Source organism: Schistocerca piceifrons, chromosome 1 (genome assembly GCF_021461385.2).
Source record: "Schistocerca piceifrons isolate TAMUIC-IGC-003096 chromosome 1, iqSchPice1.1, whole genome shotgun sequence".
In the NCBI taxonomy this organism is placed as follows: Eukaryota; Metazoa; Arthropoda; class Insecta; order Orthoptera; family Acrididae; genus Schistocerca; species Schistocerca piceifrons.
In genome coordinates, this window is record NC_060138.1 from 570,519,661 (window position 1) to 570,538,509 (window position 18,849).

The 18,849-nt window shown below is 43.2% G+C and overlaps 1 protein-coding gene across 1 annotated transcript in view; it reads right to left on the minus strand.

Moving 5' to 3' along the window:
• LOC124752147 (choline O-acetyltransferase) overlaps positions 1 to 18,849 on the minus strand; it is a 121,446-nt gene that overhangs the window by 47,078 nt on the left and 55,519 nt on the right. The window contains exons 5-6 of the mRNA XM_047248993.1: positions 17,256 to 17,488; positions 10,481 to 10,603 (exon numbers count right to left, since the gene is read on the minus strand). Of these exons, the coding sequence (XP_047104949.1) occupies positions 10,481 to 10,603; positions 17,256 to 17,488 (356 nt within the window). The remainder of the gene's footprint in view (positions 1 to 10,480; positions 10,604 to 17,255; positions 17,489 to 18,849) is intronic.

The following is an 18,849-nucleotide window of genomic DNA, read 5'->3' on the forward strand; positions in this document are numbered from 1 at the left end:
TCCGGACCGTTATTTAAGGAAACAGGAAGTGTTTAGCCATATGTGAAACGTCAACCAAGACCTGCAACAAATAATGATGCCCAAGTTGGTAGTCGGCCGGGCTGGCCGAGCGGTTCTAGGCGCTACAGTTTGGAACCGCGCGACCGCTACGGTCGCAGGTTCGAATCCTGCCTCGGGCATGGTGTGTGTGTTTTCCTTAGGTTAATTATGTTTAAGTAGTTATAAGTTATAGGGGACTGATGACCTCAGAAGTTAAGTCCCATAGTGCTCAGAGCCATTTGAACCGTTTTTGACCCCAAGTAGGTATTTTAGCTGCTGTCGCGACTTATCCGCACATCAGTAGCAGACAAATTGCACGAGAATCGGGAATCTCAAAAACGCCGGTGCTGAGAATGCTACATCAACATCGATTGCATCCGTACCATATTTCTGTGCACCAGGAATTGCATGGCGACGACTTTGAACGTCGTGTATAGTTCTGCCACTGGGCAGAAGAGAAATTACGCGGCGATGACAGATTTTTTGCGCGCGCTCTATTTAGCGACGAAGCGTCATTCACCAACAGCGGTAACGTAAGCCGGCATAATATACACTATTGGGCAACGGAAAATCCACGATGGGTGCGACAAGTGGAACATCAGTGACCTTGGCGGGTTAATGTATGGTGCGGCATTATGGGAGGAAGGACAATTGGCCCCATTTTATCGATGGCAATCTAAATGGTGCAATGTATGCTGATTTCCTACGTAATGTTCTACCGATGTTACTACAAGATGCTTCACTGCATGACAGAATGGCGATGTACTTCCAACATGATGGATGTCTGGCACATAGCTCGCGTGTGGTTGAAGCAGTATTGAATAGCAATTTCATGACAGGCGGATTGGTCGTCGAAGCACTACACGTTCACCGGATCTGACGTCCCCGGATTTCTTTCTGTGGGGAAAGTTTAAGGATATTTGCTATCGTGAACCACCGACAACGTCAGACAACATGCGTCAGCACATTGTCAATGCATGTGCGAACATTACGGAAGGCGAACTACTCGCTGTTGAGAGGAATGTCGTTACACGTATTGCCAAATGCATTTGAGGTTGACGGACATCATTTTGAGCATTTATTGGTCCAACTAAAACATTCATATTTCCTTACGTACTACACGAATATGTAATAAAAATGGGGGTTCCTATTAAAAAAAAAAAAAAAGCAGTTGATATCCCTTTGACCTATGGCAGCGCCATCTAGCGGGCCAACCATAGCGCCATCTGGTTTCCAAGCTAGCCAAGTTTCGTTCTTTGTGGTTTTTCCGTTTGACGCTTATTTAGTGATATACGAGGGTGGTTGGAAAAGTTAAAAAGTACTTACGTCGCTGAAACTTTTTTTATTTTTCAATGTAATCTCGTTGTATAATAAATACACTTGGTCCAACGATGTTCCAGTGCCTTGATCCCATCTCGAAAATGAGTTTCCTCCAGGCCTGTAAAATAGTTGTCAACTCCGGCTATCGGTTCTTAGTTTCATCTACGTGATTACTCTGCTATTCACAATTAATTGCCTGGCAGAGGGTTCAATGAACCACCTTCAAGCTGTCTCTCCACCGCTCCACTCTCGAACTGCACGCGGGAAAAACGAGCACTTAAATTTTTCTGTGCGAGCCCTGATTTCTCTTATTTTATCGTGATGATCATTTCTCCCTATGTAGGTGGGTGCCAACAGAATGTTTTCGCAATTGGAGGAGAAAACTGGTGATCTAAATTTCATGCGAAGATCCCGTCGCAACGAAAAACGCCTTTGTTTTAATGATTGCCAATCCAATTCACGTATAATGTCTGTGGCACTATCTCCCCCATTTCGCGAAGTGAATTTTCTTACACCAAGAAAAATTTTCGGTTTTGGGAAGAGATGGAAGTCTGATGAAGCCATGTCAGGTGAATAAGGCGGGTGTCGCATCAATTCATACCTCAATTCGTGTAATTTTTCCATGGCGACGGCACATGTGTGCGTGCGTGCATCAAGAGACGCTACATCCATCTTGCAGATAATTTTTTCATTTCTAATTCTTCAGTTAAAATGTGATATACTCTTTCATATGACATCTGGCAAGCGTGAGCAACTTAATGCACTTTCAATCGGCGATATTCCATGACAATTTTGTGCACTTTTGCAATGATTTCTGGAGTAGTGACACATCTTGGCCAACCACTGCGCGGATCATCATCTAAGCTCTCTCGACCAAATCTAAATTCATTTGTCCAGGTGGCAGCAGTTGAATATGAAGGAGCAGAATCCCCCAGTGTATTCTGGAAATCGGTATCAATGCCTTTGGTTTCACACCATTCTTTACGAAGTACTTAGTCACTGCTCGAATCTCGATTTTTTCCATCTTCGCAAATCACTATGCGGGAACAACAGTGCCACATCACCGCCACAGCTCTCTTCCAAGAGCACTGACGGGGCACTTGTGTACAGGCAACAGTGCAATGAATATTACGTGAATAACTCGTTTCGCTATCGCTGACCTGTCTGGGTGATTCAGAGAACTTTTCAAACCATTCACGTATATATGTAATGTATAAAGGGAAAACATTGTTACCAAAAATCTCAAAATGTACTTTTCCAATGTACTTCAAATTTTTGCACGCGCTACTGTAATATACGTTGAGACACATGTAGACTATTTCCTTTTTAATGTAAATACACAATAGTCAAACAGTGTTAACAAACAGGAAAGTTGTATTTATGGCTTATTGATTTCTGATTAGAATACCACACAGAAACCGAATTTGCAATAACAATAAACAAGGCTCAGGATCAGACAGAGGGGGAAATAGGAGATGGACGGTGAGAGGAACTGGACATAACAGAAGCAGGTACGAGAAGATGGTCAGAGAGAGAGGCAGGACGAGATGGAGGGAGAGGATGGGGGGGAGAAGATGGACAGAGAAAGGGGGTGGAGGTGATGGAGTAAGAGAAGAGGCAGGGAGAGATGGAGAGAGGGGGAGGAGACGATGGGCAGAGAGAGAGAGGACAGATGGAAGAAATGAACAAAGGAAGGGAGCAAGGGAGAGAGACAGAGGCGGGGGAGAGAAGGAGATTAGGATGTATGACCAATTCCCATACATTTTATGAACATGTGTTTTCTCTTTGCTTTCTTTTTCATTTAAGCAGACAGACACAGGAAAGCCTGCCCAGGTACAGTTAGTTACTAATAATATAACAAATATGTACATGGTTTGAAAATTATTAAAATGGTGTCTTCGTATTGATGATGTTTTAAAGTGAACACATAAAATGATACTCTTTCATTAGAATGGGGAACCCGCACTGGGAGGGAATCACGTATGTATCACATTGAAAAGAACATGTATATACAGAATAGGTGGCTCTAGTGTAATACTGCTTTCGTGTTAAGATTTAGATGTTATATTCGGAATTTAACGTCAAAACACTATTGCACTACCGCCATGTATCTGCCACAGGTTGTTTTATTCAGAGCATTTCGCCTCACTTAACATATAGTACTATTCCATGAAATGTATCTGTATGTAGAAATCTGACAAGAGATACTTTGAATCAAAGTCAATTAAATGTAACATATTCATTGTTGTAAAAATTGTATGCAGCGTATAAAACTTCTTCGCATTTGCTTGAATCTTATTTGACTGATTCTGTAGATCGTTTAACGGAGTGCGTAAGTTGTGCAGTTTTTGAAAACAAAAATCGATCAAGACTGAAAATTATAATAATGAGTAATAATGGCTTGGAGTGCTATTGGTATGGAAAAACTGAGCTTCCAAAATTTCTGAAATCGAAAATTTGTTATCAGTGTGTAGTGCTAATTTTGAACAGCAGCTTTAAGACATAAAATTTTACTGCGAAAAACATTCAAAAACTGAGATTTTCAAGAGAGAGTAATGGAGAGACGAGTGTTAGGAATTACTGGGAGAGACAGAAAAACAAACGAATGGCTCGGTCTTTAGACTGGAGTGAAGACTTAATTATGTTCTTTTACACAGTTTTTTCGTTTGAAGGTGATACTTCTATATTTCCGATTAAGTATTCCGCCACTCAGCCATCCTCAGATCTGTCGTAAAGCAAAAACTATACACATGCCATGCACGTTATTTCATATTTTGTAAGAACACTTGTGTTTAAGTTGTTTTATTTCGATTAAAGCACAACTTGGAGCGCGAGCTGGCGGCGGATGAATAATTTACTTTCGCACCTGCGGCCTTATGGCCGCCAGAATGCCCCTATACTTAATACGAGCATGTACCATTTGACATAATACACTGTACTGATTTTTAAAGGTTTCTTAGTTTATACTATTCATATTTATATACTGTATTTACTTTTCAAGCAGTTGCAAGCACATCTTATTTCTTGTAATATGTTGAAATGGTGTGAGTTCCATGTTCATCCCTTTTTCCCTTACATCTAATTTGTCTACTGCAATGTTAAATAATGTAATCCCATGTTTATAATTGTTGTCTTACGACAGACCTGAAGACAGCTCAGTGCCGTAACCTTTAAACATAAATAATAAAGTGTAACCTTAACGTAAAAATTTGTGTGTAAGTGCGTAAACACGGTTGCTGACCTCTAGCAAGACGTCCTATTTTCCATTACCAGGACGAAATTATGACTGTAATAGTAATGAGGGTTGTCATATGGCCAGGCGAATCAACTATAAAAGTACTGTGCTGGGTTACGAGAGATGGGGATAAACTCAGACGACGAACCAAGCAAAATGGGTGCATGGCGTTAGAAAAAATTTAAGTGCAACATGGCTGTTCTGCTTGAAGACTATAATGCATGGAGAATTCTGTAAGAGCCCTTTAAATAGAAGTGGTCATGAAATTTTCGATTGTGGTGACGGTAATAGTGATCATAAGTAGTGGTCGCTATCGGAGCAGAACCTATTTAGTTCACACACGTCTGACTTCATTCTTCCAACAGCTCAAAATTATCACAACGTAACGACAGAGCTCAAGGCCTAAAAACAGTCATGCACTAATACGCTACGTCAAACACGCCGCCTCACAAAAAAAAGTAAAGCACCCCGAGGGAAGGAAGAAACGAAATGAAACTTCGCAAGTTGGGCAGGAGTCAAATGGAGTCAAATTTGTAAAGAATTTGGCAGTATGATCTCACTTATGAGAATGACGTTGCATCCCCCACTGGCCTTGATAGACGCACTGACGTGATCGGGAATGGTGTCATAAAGGCGTCGTATCGTCTCCCGAGGCAGCCTGGCGCGCTACTGGTGTTATCGGATGGTAGCCCAGATTTGAAGGGGTTGCGATGTTCTTGGTGCACAGTATATCGATCCTTTGTTTGACCGGTATCTTGAAGACGAGTATCTCTGCTAATACCTTCCCACGAATTCCACCAAGCGATCATGTCACATCCGGAAACCCCACAGATCTGGATATTGCACGACTGACCAGATAGCCAAATGGAGGACCAGCTTTTACACTTTCATGTACCTATAAAAATGACCCACACTAGCACGCAGCATCGCCGTGTCCTCCACAGTGATCGTTCAATATTTAACATTGTCTACACCACTTATACAAGGTGATCAGCCTGAAAAGCATGTAAGAGTGTTGCAACATTGGTTGCGATGTGAAACAACTGTTAAGAAAAAAGATTCGATATGTTGCGCCAATTCCGAGTTCATTAGCATTGAAGTTAGCCAATCAGTCGTTGAGTGCACAAATTCAAGCAGCAGAGACGGTGTCACCAAACGTGTCCTTCGTTTGGTCTCATAACACCGAACAAGAGGGTGATTCAAAAATTGGACGTGGAGTACGGTTGTATGGATGAGAGCAACTGATACTAACTGTATCTGGCGGGCCGCTTGCATTTGCGTGCACATCGTCCTGACTGGCTAACTTCATAGCTAATTAACTCATAAACGGCACAACGTATCGAATTTTTTCTTCACAACTGATTCTCAGCTCACCCTATGCTGCAACACACACACAACCTTTTCAGACTGTTTCTGACCACCCTGTATAGCCTAGCAGGCTTGGTAAATTGAACTTTCATACAAACCGATGGCATGAACGCGTACAAAGTTACTTTGACATTCGATCCTGTCTTCAGGATGCTTCACTTTTTTGGTAGGCGACGTAGTTCACAAGCAATGCAAGTAGTCTCGGTTATTTTGTGCCAAATACACACCTGGAAATTGAAATAAGAACACCGTGAATTCATTGTCCCAGGAAGGGGAAACTTTATTGACACATTCCTGGGGTCAGATGATCACACTGACAGAACCACAGGCACATAGACACAGGCAACAGAGGATGGACAATGTCGGCACTAGTACAGTGTATATCCACCTTTCGCAGCAATGCAGGCTGCTATTCTCCCATGGAGACGATCGTAGAGATGCTGGATGTAGTCGTGTGGAACGGCTTGCCATGCCATTTCCACCTGGCGCCTCAGTTGGACCAGCGTTCGTGCTGGACGTGCAGACCGCGTGAGACGACGCTTCATCCAGTCCCAAACATGCTCAATGGGGGACAGATCCGGAGATCTTGCTGGCCAGGGTAGTTGACTTACACCTTCTAGAGCACGTTGGGTGGCACGGGATACATGCGGACGTGCATTGTCCTGTTGGAACAGCAAGTTCCCTTGCCGGTCTAGGAATGGTAGAACGATGGGTTCGATGACGGTTTGGATGTACCGTGCACTATTCAGTGTCCCCTCGACGATCACCAGTGGTGTACGGCCAGTGTAGGAGATCGCTCCCCACACCATGATGCCGGGTGTTGGCCCTGTGTGCCTCGGTCGTATGCAGTCCTGATTGTGGCGCTCACCTGCACGGCGCCAAACACGCATACGACCATCATTGGCACCAAGGCAGAAGCGACTCTCATCGCTGAAGACGACACGTCTCCATTCGTCCCTCCATTCACGCCTGTCGCGACACCACTGGAGGCGGGCTGCACGATGTTGGGGCGTGAGCGGAAGACGGCCTAACGGTGCGCGGGACCGTAGCCCAGCTTCATGGAGACGGTTGCGAATGGTCCTCGCCGATACCCCAGGAGCAACAGTGTCCCTAATTTGCTGGGAAGTGGCGGTGCGGTCCCCTACGGCACTGCGTAGGATCCTACGGTCTTGGCGTGCATCCGTGCGTCGCTGCGGTCCGGTCCCAGGTCGACGGGCACGTGCACCTTCCGCCGACCACTGGTGACAACATCGATGTACTGTGGAGACCTCACGCCCCACGTGTTGAGCAATTCGGCGGTACGTCCACCCGGCCTCCCGCATGCCCACTATACGCCCTCGCTCAAAGTCCGTCAACTGCACATACGGTTCACGTCCACGCTGTCGCGGCATGCTACCAGTGTTAAAGACTGCGATGGAGCTCCGTATGCCACGGCAAACTGGCTGACACTGACGGCGGCGGTGCACAAATGCTGCGCAGCTAGCGCCATTCGACGGCCAACACCGCGGTTCCTGGTGTGTCCGCTGTGCCGTGCGTGTGATCATTGCTTGTACAGCCCTCTCGCAGTGTCCGGAGAAAGTATGGTGGGTCTGACACACCGGTGTCAATGTGTTCTTTTTTCCATTTCCAGGAGTGTAGATAAATCCGTAACCGCACTCAACACCGCAAGGAATACAATCATAAAGACTTGCATATCCGTATGGAATGTATGAGGAGAAATGATTCAGTGTAGCATGAGACTGGAGAATTGCAGTGATACACGTCGGATTTGGACAAAGTTTCCTCTTGGTGAAATGAATGGCAGCTCTGTTTGACGGTGGATAAATCGAAGATAATGCCTTTAACAAAAAGAAAGAAATTGATAGAATCGGATAACAAGATTAGTGGTGAACATTTTGAGCACATGTAAACATTTAGGTGTAATAATAAGAAGTGATATGAAATGGGACAATCATGTAAAATCGATATTAGAGAAGGCGAAGGGAAAAGTTAGATCCACTGGAAGGATTCTGGGAAAATGCAATGCATCTGTAAGGGAAGTAGTACACTAGAAGCTAGTGTGGCCAATTCTAAATCTTGTTCCAGTGTTTGTACTCTTTATCAAGTAGTCTTCACAACAGACATCAAATGAATTCAGGGACGTGCTGCTAGAATCGCATTGCACATATGAAAATCTAATATAGATCTTCGGAGAATTAATTGGGAATCCTTGCAGGAGAGACGACGTAATTTTCGTAACAGTTAGCTAAATTTAGCCGGCCAAAGTGGCCGAGCGGTTCTGGGCGCTGCAGTCTGGAACCGCGAGACCGCTACGGTCGCAGGTTCGAATCCTGCCTCGGGCATGGATGTGTGTGATGTCCTTAGGTTACTTAGGTTTAACTAGTTCTAAGTTCTAGGGGACTAATGACCTCTGAAGTTGAGTGACATAGCGCTCAGAGCCATTTGAACCATTTTTTAGCTAAATTTAGAGAACTTGAATTAGAAGAAGACTAGGCGATCATTCTGCTGCCACATTCGTATTTCTGCCATCTTCGTATTCACACGGACCGTGTGATGCAATCGGTCCCAGTGCGTATAGGAAACCTTTGATACCGTTGGGTATCGATCATTTCATTTATAAAAAGTAAGAACATTATGTAAATCGATTTATATGTGAACAATAAATATCGGAACTGGAATTTTCATTCTATATGAATAGAATAATTTTGAAGCCAGTTAACAAGAAAGATAACTACATAAATTTTATAAAATTTTTTATAAACATATTTTCACTACTTTTCTTTGTTTAAGTAAAAAATATGTGTATAGTTAATATATAGTTAATATACGGTAAAAACTTTCATTTCCAGAAACGTAAATAATTAGATTCTTCGCCTTCAGTTGTAATCTCTCTAATCCTTCTCTCTGGGCAGGAAGAGATGGTGAAGAGTTAGACATAACTGTGCAGTCGAAGACTGAAGTTAGAATTTCGTAACTCATATGAGCGGATGGAAATCATATTACTGTGGAAGTTGAATGATTATTGTGAAACGGTTGTTAAGCTAAAAATGAATGAACTTTTAGTAATTAGTGGGTAAAGTCATCCAATGAACTATTACGATTTTGCGAAGTTTCCACATTTCTTTGTACACGAAAAACTTGAGATACCCATCATATCCCGTAGAAGACAACAGGAGCAACATAAAACCAGCTAAGTAGCAGATTCAAATATTTTCAGTGCGGGCGTATCTACTTTTAAAATTATGTAAACTAACATATATCAGTAATTTTATGTGTCATTAGAGGTTTAACCTTCATTATAAGTGGCATGTTATAACCATGAGAACCATCTAAGAGAGATTTGAGTGCGAACGGAGGCGTATGGGAAGTCATTCGGACCTCAGACAATACTCTAATGGAATAAGACAGAATAACATATACGTAATTGATTCAAAAGTCATACAGCGTAACAGGTGTTTACATATAGGTGTTAGAGTTATGAAAATGAACTGAATAGTCCAATAGCCCGCTGTAGCTGTGTTTATTTAAGTTGATAAGAGACTCACACAACTGGTTTCGCAACTTTTAAGTTGTATTTTCTGGTAGATATATATACTATGGCAATTGGTATAGTGAGTTGTTACGGAATGACGCAGACTAATAGGTGGCGTTGGTAGGCAAAGTTCTCAGTCTTCCTCAATTGATAAAAACCATCATCTATGATGAATGTCCAGTCTGCGTTAAAATCACGAACCGTCATCACTTTACAGATTAACATATGTTCCTGATAGCCAATGTCAAGCAACAGACGATGTCCGTCGTAAATGTTAACCTGGAAAATATTGGGTCCGGAAATCAATACACTTATGTGTGTTTGCCTCGAACAAAATAGTAATCGTAGCAGCTGACAACACAAGCTACGACGTATCTAGTATATTGTCGGAGAATGTGCAGTGGCTGCCGTCGGGGTACCAACTGGGTGACAGATTCAGCGTACGTCTGCAGGCGACTTCTTGGTTCTTACACAGAGAGGAATGCCGGCGTGAAACAGCAATGATCCGTCAGGGGTACATAAGATATTGTTATTCTTCATCGATAGCTCCAGTTCGCCGCACGAGACGTGGCGTGGTCCTAACATAACTAGCAGATGCAGCACAGAAATTCTACAGTTTCTTCTTTATAAATGACAAAGAACCAGCATTCGCTTTATTGTTACGCTTCCTCTGCTGTTTAAGCATAGCATCGTGTGTTAGGGAGCTCCACCAGAACGTCTAAAGCAAACTAAAGTTTACTCACTATGACATCAGACAATACATCCTGTGTGTTGCATTCATTATGTTCTTAGTAATTAAAGAAAAAGTTTAAAAATGGAACTGTCTTTGTGTTAGGTGTATGGAAGCTGGAAGGATATATTTTTAAGATGATTACAGAATAAAAAAGAAAGGAAGAAGGTTATGGTTTGACATTGATAGAATATTTTACCAAATTTTAAAATTTATTTTATAGTCAATAACTTGAAGTTATATAAAGTATTCTTACTTGAAGTACGCTAGTTGCAACGCTAGCTGAATATAGGCATCAGGGCTGACTTTGCTCGATTTAATGAATTCTTTCCCGTAGCCTGCATAGCGATAGACGTAGAAGTCTAAGTCCTCCACCAAGCTGAAAATAAAATTACACAATTAAATTACTTTTCCAGCTACAAGTGTTTTAAGGTTTTGTGTAATGTATGATTTAGCATATCAGTTGCTATGTAAGAGATGCTAATATGTTTTCAGGATGGGTGACTGTATTTTTTTAGTCAGTGGTCAGCTAGCATATAACTCTCTCAGATTATTTTCGGTATTGTACTTTTTTTTACTTATAACAGTGGATTTAGTAACACAACATTAAAGCTAGTTTCAGGGATTATATGTTTCTGTGAAGTCGACTGAATAGCGAATTTTATGTATCATATGTTTCTATGTGAGTGAAAGTTAGATGGAGTAAATCAGATTTCAGTTAAAGACTTTAGCAATTGTACACAGTTATAAATATTTTAACAACTATCGTTATAGAATCTTCGATAATCTCATTGTTGTGCACAGCAGTCATGCAGACATACATAAATACCAAAAACAAGCAGTGGACGATACAGTTTGCAAGAAATGTTACTGATGGATGCGTAGACGTACAAGAAAGGGCAAAAATGACTCCAGATAGAAATCATGTGTTTAATCACCAAAGTAGAGGAGCGCCGAAAATCAGTGGATGGTGAACAACACCTTCAATAAGAAATTCTTGCTTGCACCACCTTCATTTTGTTCTGTCATCCTTCTTTCACGGGCAGGGGAAACGGGGCAGGCTGGTAATTCTTCATCCACGGCATTTAAAGGAAAAAAACAGAACTAAACAATGGTTGCAAAACTTGAAAAGGTATAGACTAAAGATATACCTGTTTTTTAAGAATACAGATAATTATGATTTTGTGCTTAGTGAGTAGAAATGTCGCTCTAATCGCTGTTATTTGTGGTTACATCTTAGTGAGACAGTTTTCTTTATGGCTTACACTTAAGCAGAATGGTACGGTTAAGTTACTTGCAGAAAGTGAAGATGGTCGAAAATTTCTTGATTTTATGTAAACATGCAGAGAATGGCGATTTTTAAAAGAAAAGCTGAGCGAGAAGAAAGAGCATGGTGTATGGAGCAGTGTTGGGTGGATTGTCTAGTTTGGCTTTAAGATTGTTATCTGAAGAACGTAGACTGAAAAAGTTGAGTGTGTATTGTGGGAAATAGTTCGTGGAGTCGGGGTGAAAGAAAAGGAACTGTGGTACAGCTTTGATTTTTATTTTGCTACAAGGCGTTTTAGTTAATGCCGCCATGGTAGATTGAACACGAGGTATCTTAAGTATAACTCTGATGATTATGGTGACTATGATAAGTGCGAGTAGAGAATAATGTCATATTGGTGTCATTTGCAGTAATGAGGAAGAGAGAGAGAGAGAGAGAGAGAGAGAGAGAGAGAGAGAGAGAGAGAGATACAACGGCAGCAAGTTGCCTATTTCCTTCCAAAAGCACCAGCAGTGCCACAAATCTTAACCGGGGCATTTCCAAAAGCTCCCAAGGCACAACTTTACGAGACGTCATGGATGCGTCTTAAATGGACACAAAGTATTAGCATAAGTCTGGTAATAAAGAACGGTTTGTAGCCATCTCTCCTCCCCCTGCCAGACAAATCCCAGTAAATCCACACTTCTTACATAACCACAATTTGAAGTCGATGAGAACACACAATGCGTAATTTCAAAAACCTCAGCTTGAGTTTGGTGATATTAGGATTAATGGAGAGGCATGCTGGATTTAGTAGATGTTGGGACGCTTGTAGTGGTCTGGTCTTCAGTGAGAATTAACAAGTTTAATTTTTGTTGTAAGTATAGTGTTTGAGTTGAAGCAGAATACAGATTAGAGTGTGTGCTGTTCAAGGATTTGGAGAGATTTATAGAGCTTTTGCTTGCAGAAAATAGCAACAAAATTATTTCTGAGAAATAGTTTTTCCAATGAATGGTAGCTAAGATGTTTTTCGATAACAACTGATAACTAAAGCAATGTCACGTTGTACAAGCATCGATGCGAAACGCAAGTATACAACGGCCACGATCAGCGTTCAGATCAAGCGCTCTCCATCTGAACTGAACGACAAATTGCATGCAACATTTTTTTTACCATATCTACCTGACTTTCCGACCATGTTTTCAAATTACGTCCAGTTCTCTCTTTTTTGTTTGTTTGTGAGTTTGTGGTGAACGGAACGGAAATCTGTAGATGTACACGAACAGACAAACAAATGATTACAAGAATGAGATTTTCACTCTGCAGCGGAGTGTGCGCTGATATGAAACTTCCTGGCAGATTAAAACTGTGTGCCCGACCGAGACTCGAACTCGGGACCTTTGCCTTTCGCGGGCAAGTGCTCTGCCGTCTGAGCTACCGAAGCACGACTCACGCCCGGTACTCAAAGCTTTACTTCTGCCAGTACCTCGTCTCCTACCTTCCAAACTTTACAGAAGCTCTCCTGCGAACCTTGCAGAACTAGCACTCCTGAAAGAAAGGATATTGCGGAGACATGGCTTAGCCACAGCCTGGGGGATGTTTCCAGAATGAGATTTTCACTCTGCAGCGGAGTGTGCGCTGATATGAAACTTCCTGGCAGATTAAAACTGTGTGCCCGACCGAGACTCGAACTCGGGACCTTTGCCTTTCGCGGGCAAGTGCTCTGCCGTCTGAGCTACCGAAGCGCGACTCACGCCCGGTACTCACAGCATATCAGCGCACACTCCGCTGCAGAGTGAAAATCTCATTCTGGAAACATCCCCCAGGCTGTGGCTAAGCCATGTCTCCGCAATATCCTTTCTTTCAGGAGTGCTAGTTCTGCAAGGTTCGCAGGAGAGCTTCTGTAAAATTTGGATGGTAGGAGACGAGGTACTGGCAGAAGTAAAGCTGTGAGTACCGGGCGTGAGTCGTGCTTCGGTAGCTCAGACGGCAGAGCACTTGCCCGCGAAAGGCAAAGGTCCCGAGTTCGAGTCTCGGTAGGGCACACAGTTTTAATCTGCCAGGAAGTTTCATATCAGCGCACACTCCGCTGCAGAGTGAAAATCTCATTCTGGAAACATCCCCCAGGCTGTGGCTAAGCCATGTCTCCGCAATATCCTTTCTTTCAGGAGTGCTAGTTCTGCAAGGTTCGCAGGAGAGCTTCTGTAAAGTTTGGAAGGTAGGAGACGAGGTACTGGCAGAAGTAAAGCTGTGAGTACGGGGCGTGAGTCGTGCTTCGGTAGCTCAGACGGCAGAGCACTTGCCCGCGAAAGGCAAAGGTCCCGAGTTCGAGTCTCGGTCGCGCACACAGTTTTAATCTGCCAGGAAGTTTCAAATGATTACAATTTCAGAAAATTGGATGATTTATGGAAGAAAAAGAGCTTCGCAAATTAAACAAGCCAATAAAGAGTTGGTCCACCTCTGGCCCTTATGCAAGCAATTACTCTGCTTGGCATTGGTTGACACAGTTTTTGGATGTCATCCTGAGTGATGTCATGTCAAATTATGGCCAACTGACGCGTTTGATCGTCAAAACACCGAGCTGGTTGGAAGGTCTGCCCATAATGCTACAAACGTTTTCAACTGAGGAGAGATCCGGCTACCTTGCTGGCCAAGGTAGGGGTTTGAAAAGCACGAAGATAAGCAGTAGAAACCCTCGTCGCGTGCGCGCGGGCATTACCTTGCTGAATTGAAGCCCAGCATGGCTTGCTATGAAGGACAACAAAACGGGGCGTAGAACATCGGCGATGCACCGCTGTGGTTGTACTGTAAGGATACCGCGGGTGACAACCAAAGGAGTTCTGATATGAAAAGAAATGCCACTCTACTTGTCGGGCCATATGGTGGGCGACAGTCAGTTTGGTATCCCACCACTGTCTGGGGCATTTTCAGACACGTCTTCCCTGGTCATCGGGACTCAGTTCGAAGTGGGACTCATCATTGATGACAATTCTATTTCAGTCAACGAGATTCGATGCCAGAGACGTATCTGGAGACGTCCCGGACAGAGGTGGCTCACAAATCTAGCTGTCGCCTTCAATTAGATCCGACGACCAGGAGTGATGAGATGGGGCGCCATTTCTGTTCATGGCAGAACCCCTTTGGTTATCATCCGTGCCTGCCTTACAGCACAGTGATACGTCGACGATATTCTATGCGCTGTTTCGTTGCTCTTCATGACAAAGTAACGTGGGCCTTGTAGTGGGACGCGAAATTGAAGCGTCACCCATCCACCAGTGTCAGCCCAGTTTGCAGGTGAATATAAGTTTAATTTAGTTTTGTTTATGTATTTTTTTGTAATATTTGTAATGGATGTGAATTGTCTAAAGTTTTTGTATTTATTTTTTATGTTTCATGTACGGAGATGGCGGCGCAACGAACGGAGACAGCATCTTCGCTGCCGGGACCAGAGAGAAAATTGCTGGCCACTATACGTCGCGGGTCGACAGCCAAAGAGCAACAGAAGATTCTGAAACCGATTTGTTGCGTCGTGCTTCTAAAAACTGAAAATGAATAATTTGTAATGTTTTGTACAACAATGACGTCATAGAGAGTTTAATCTTATTGAAAATGTTAGTCCTATCTTGTCAAGGCTCAGGTTCACGTCTATATGTAGGAAGATAATAAACTAGTGTATACTACAAAAGTTTAAATACGTGTTCCGAGAATTTATTTATGAAGAATTATGTTAAGTAATTTATTTGACAAGATTATTAATTTTTGACAGCGTTCATCGCGAGTGTGATTCTTGAAAGTTTATTCAATGTGGTTCTAATATTTGTTAAATCAGATAACTTGCATTAATATAACTTCTGAGAAGAAACAAACGACATCTAAATTGAAAAAAGTTTGCGCAAACCAATAGGACTGAGTGACGAAATTCTGCGCATACGACTCAAATGGTGATGTTTTACAGTTTCGTTCAAGAACCATTCTGAGACAATTTAAAAAGAATTTAAATAATTTTGAAGTGTGTTGTAACTGACGTAGGTGACGAAGTCTGCACATGGTCATATATCAAAAGAAAACCATTCATACAAAACTATACGTCGTTACACTACAGCCTGAATTTCAGCAAGATAATGCGCGCTCGCACAAGATGAGAGTTTCTACTGCTCGTCTTCGTGTTTGTCGCCCTCCGTGGCAAGACAGCCTGCGCTTATGTTCCAGCGAGACAATGCCCGCTTGCATACGGAGAGAGTTTGTGCCGCTTGTCTTCGTGCTTGTAAGCCCTACCTTGGCCAGCAAAGTGGCCAGATTATTTTCCAATTGAGGACGAATATTATGAGTACGGTCCTGCAACCAGCTCGAGATTTTGACGATCCAACGCGCCAGATGGGCAGAATTTGACACGATATCCCGCAGGACGACATAAAAAAACTCTATGAATCATTGTGAAGGCGAATAACTACTTGCGTAAGGGAAAGAGGTGCACGAATGCGTTATTGATTTGCTCAATTTGCGAAGCTCTTTCTTTTGAACACATACTCCAATTTTTCTGAAATTGTGATCTATTGTTTGTCTATATGTACACGATATTTACAGAGTCCTGTCCCATTCGGATAATTCTTTCATAGTACATGATTTTTCTTTTTGTCTTAGCGTGCACATTCACCGATCGACGTCTGTTGGCGCCCTTTTTCCTGTCGGCACCCTGGGCCTAACCGTACACGAGAATGTTGATCACTAGATGGATAGGTAGAGCAAGTAATGAAGAAGAGCTGCATCTAATCTAATTTTCCAACAAACAGCTCAGTTCATACATACAATACCAGACACAAAAATGATCTGCACAAGGACTTAAAAGCACTTACTTTAGTTCAAAAAGGGGTCCACTACTCAGGAACATTGATCTTCAATAATTTGCCAGCAAACATAAAAAATTTAGTTACAAATAAAGATCAGTTTAAAAGGAGCCTGAAAGACTTACTAGGGCCAACTCCTTCTACTCCATTGACGAATTTTTTAATAAAAACAAATGATGTATTGTATATATTCATACTATTAGTATTGTTATTTCGGCTTAAAAAAAATTGACATGTTCCACATCCACGAGGATCTCCTCAGCACGGATCTATGGAACGAAAAACTAATCTAATCTAATATAATCTAATCTAATTTGGGAGACAAGTACATTATAGTACAACTAGATGAAACGAAGGGGTATGACACATGCTGAGCCAATAACTAAATGAGGGAAGTATAAGGGTAAAAATTATGGAGGGATACCACAGCTTGATTACAGTCAGCGCTACGTTGTAACTACTGTGATCTTCAGTCCGAAGAATACTTTCACGCAAATCTCCGAGATACGCTACCATATGAAGGTACTTCACGAAATTGTGCCAGCTGTCGTGGCTGTTGCCATTCAAGATAAAATCTGCAAAGTTGTTAGGCCATGTCAGTTTCTTCATACACAATCGACCTTTCGATTCATTCGCTTGTATCTTATTCAGGATCTTCTGGTGACCCCAGTAAGTTTCTGAGCCAGCCGGGAACACTAGAAGATGCTGAGGAAGCAGTTCCCCTAACCGGAGACACTAGAAGATCCTTAACAGGATCCGAGCAGAGGAGTCGAAACGTCGATAGTGTAAGAAGAAATTGAAGAGAAACATGACACGGCCTGACAACCTTGAAGATTTTACCTCAAATGGCAACGTCCGTCTCGTATCATCGGTCGCGCAAAGGCACGGGAGTGGAGCGGTGCGTGTCGCAGACGGCTGTCGGCGGGCGCTCGGCCACTCACCCGTCGAGGTGCTGCGCGGCGCGCTGGAGCGCCTCCCTGAGGGCGGCGTCGGGGCGCCACAGCAGGCGGCGCGGGGGCGGCAGGTGGGGCGGCGCGCACGGCGGCTCGGAGGGCGCGGGCGGCAGGTCGGCGCAGCCCGCCAGCGCCTGCTCCATCAGCTGCACCACCGCCACGCCCTCCGCCGGCGAGTGCTCGTAGCACAGCCCGCACACGCCGTCGCTCGACACCACCACCTGCGGCGAGTGAAGCGCACGGACCTTGACCTCGCCAACGCTCTACATCCACATGATCACTCTGCAATTCACAACTAACTCTCTGACAGAGGGTTCATCGAACCAACTTCGAGCAGTTTCTCTGTCTTTCCGCTCTGGAACAGCGCTCGGGAAAAGCAAATCTTTCGGTACTAACTCTGACTGTATTGAAACGTAGGCGGGGATAAAAAAAAAAAAGGAGATTGCATTCTGATGAGGAAGGTGTTGATTGAAATTTCATGAGAGGGTCCTGCCGCAACGAAAAACGCCTTTGTTTTAATGACTGCCACTCAAATTCGGATATCGTATCCGTACCACTATCTCTCCTATTTCGCGTTAATATAAAACGAGCTGTACTTCTTTGAACTTTTCGGCGATTTCCTCCGTCTGTCCTAACTGATGAAGATCTTATTCAGGATCTTCTGGTGTCCCCAGTTAGTCTTTTATCCAGCCGGGAACACTACAAGATGCTGAGGAAGCAGTTCATCTAACCGGAGACACCAGAAGATCCTTAACTGCGCAGTATTGCTCCAGAGGAGGGAGGACAATCGTAGCATAACCATTCTCTTAAGTTAAAAAAAAAAAAAAAAGAATGTGTGTGAAATCTTATGGACTTAACTGCTAAGGTCATCAGTCCCTAAGCTTACACACTACTTAACCTAAATTGTTCTAAGGACAAACACACACACCCATGCCCGAGGGAGGACTCCAACCTCCGCTGGGACCAGCCGAACAGTCCATGACTGCAGCGCCTAAGACCGCTCGGCTAATTCCACGCGGCCAGTCTCTTTAGTAGCCCTGTTGAATTTTCTGTGCTTTCTGACAATAAATCGAAGACTTTTACCTACTTTCCCCACAACAGTAACTATCTGCTCGATCCAATTGAAGTTACTCGTAATTGTAATCCCTAAGATTTTTGTTTAATTGACAGCCTTGAGAACTGCGTGAATTAACGTGTAACGGAAATTTATCTGGATTCCGTTTAGCATTCATGTGGATCACTTCACACTCTTCATTATTCAGAGTCAAATGCCACTTTTTGCACCATACAGATATCTTGTCTAAATTACACTGAGGAGCCAAAGATACTGGAACACCTGCCTAATCTCGTGTAGGGCCAGTGCGAGCACTCAGAAGTGCCGCAACATGACGTGGCATGGAATTGATTAATGTCTGAAATAGTGCTGCAGGGAATTAACACAATGAGTCCGAAAGGGCTCCCCATAAATCCGTAGGAGTATGAACGGTAGAGATCATTTCTCAACAGTACGTTGCAAGGGATCCCAGATATGCTCAATAATGTTCATGTCTAAGGAGTTTGGTGGCCAACGGAAGTGTTTAAA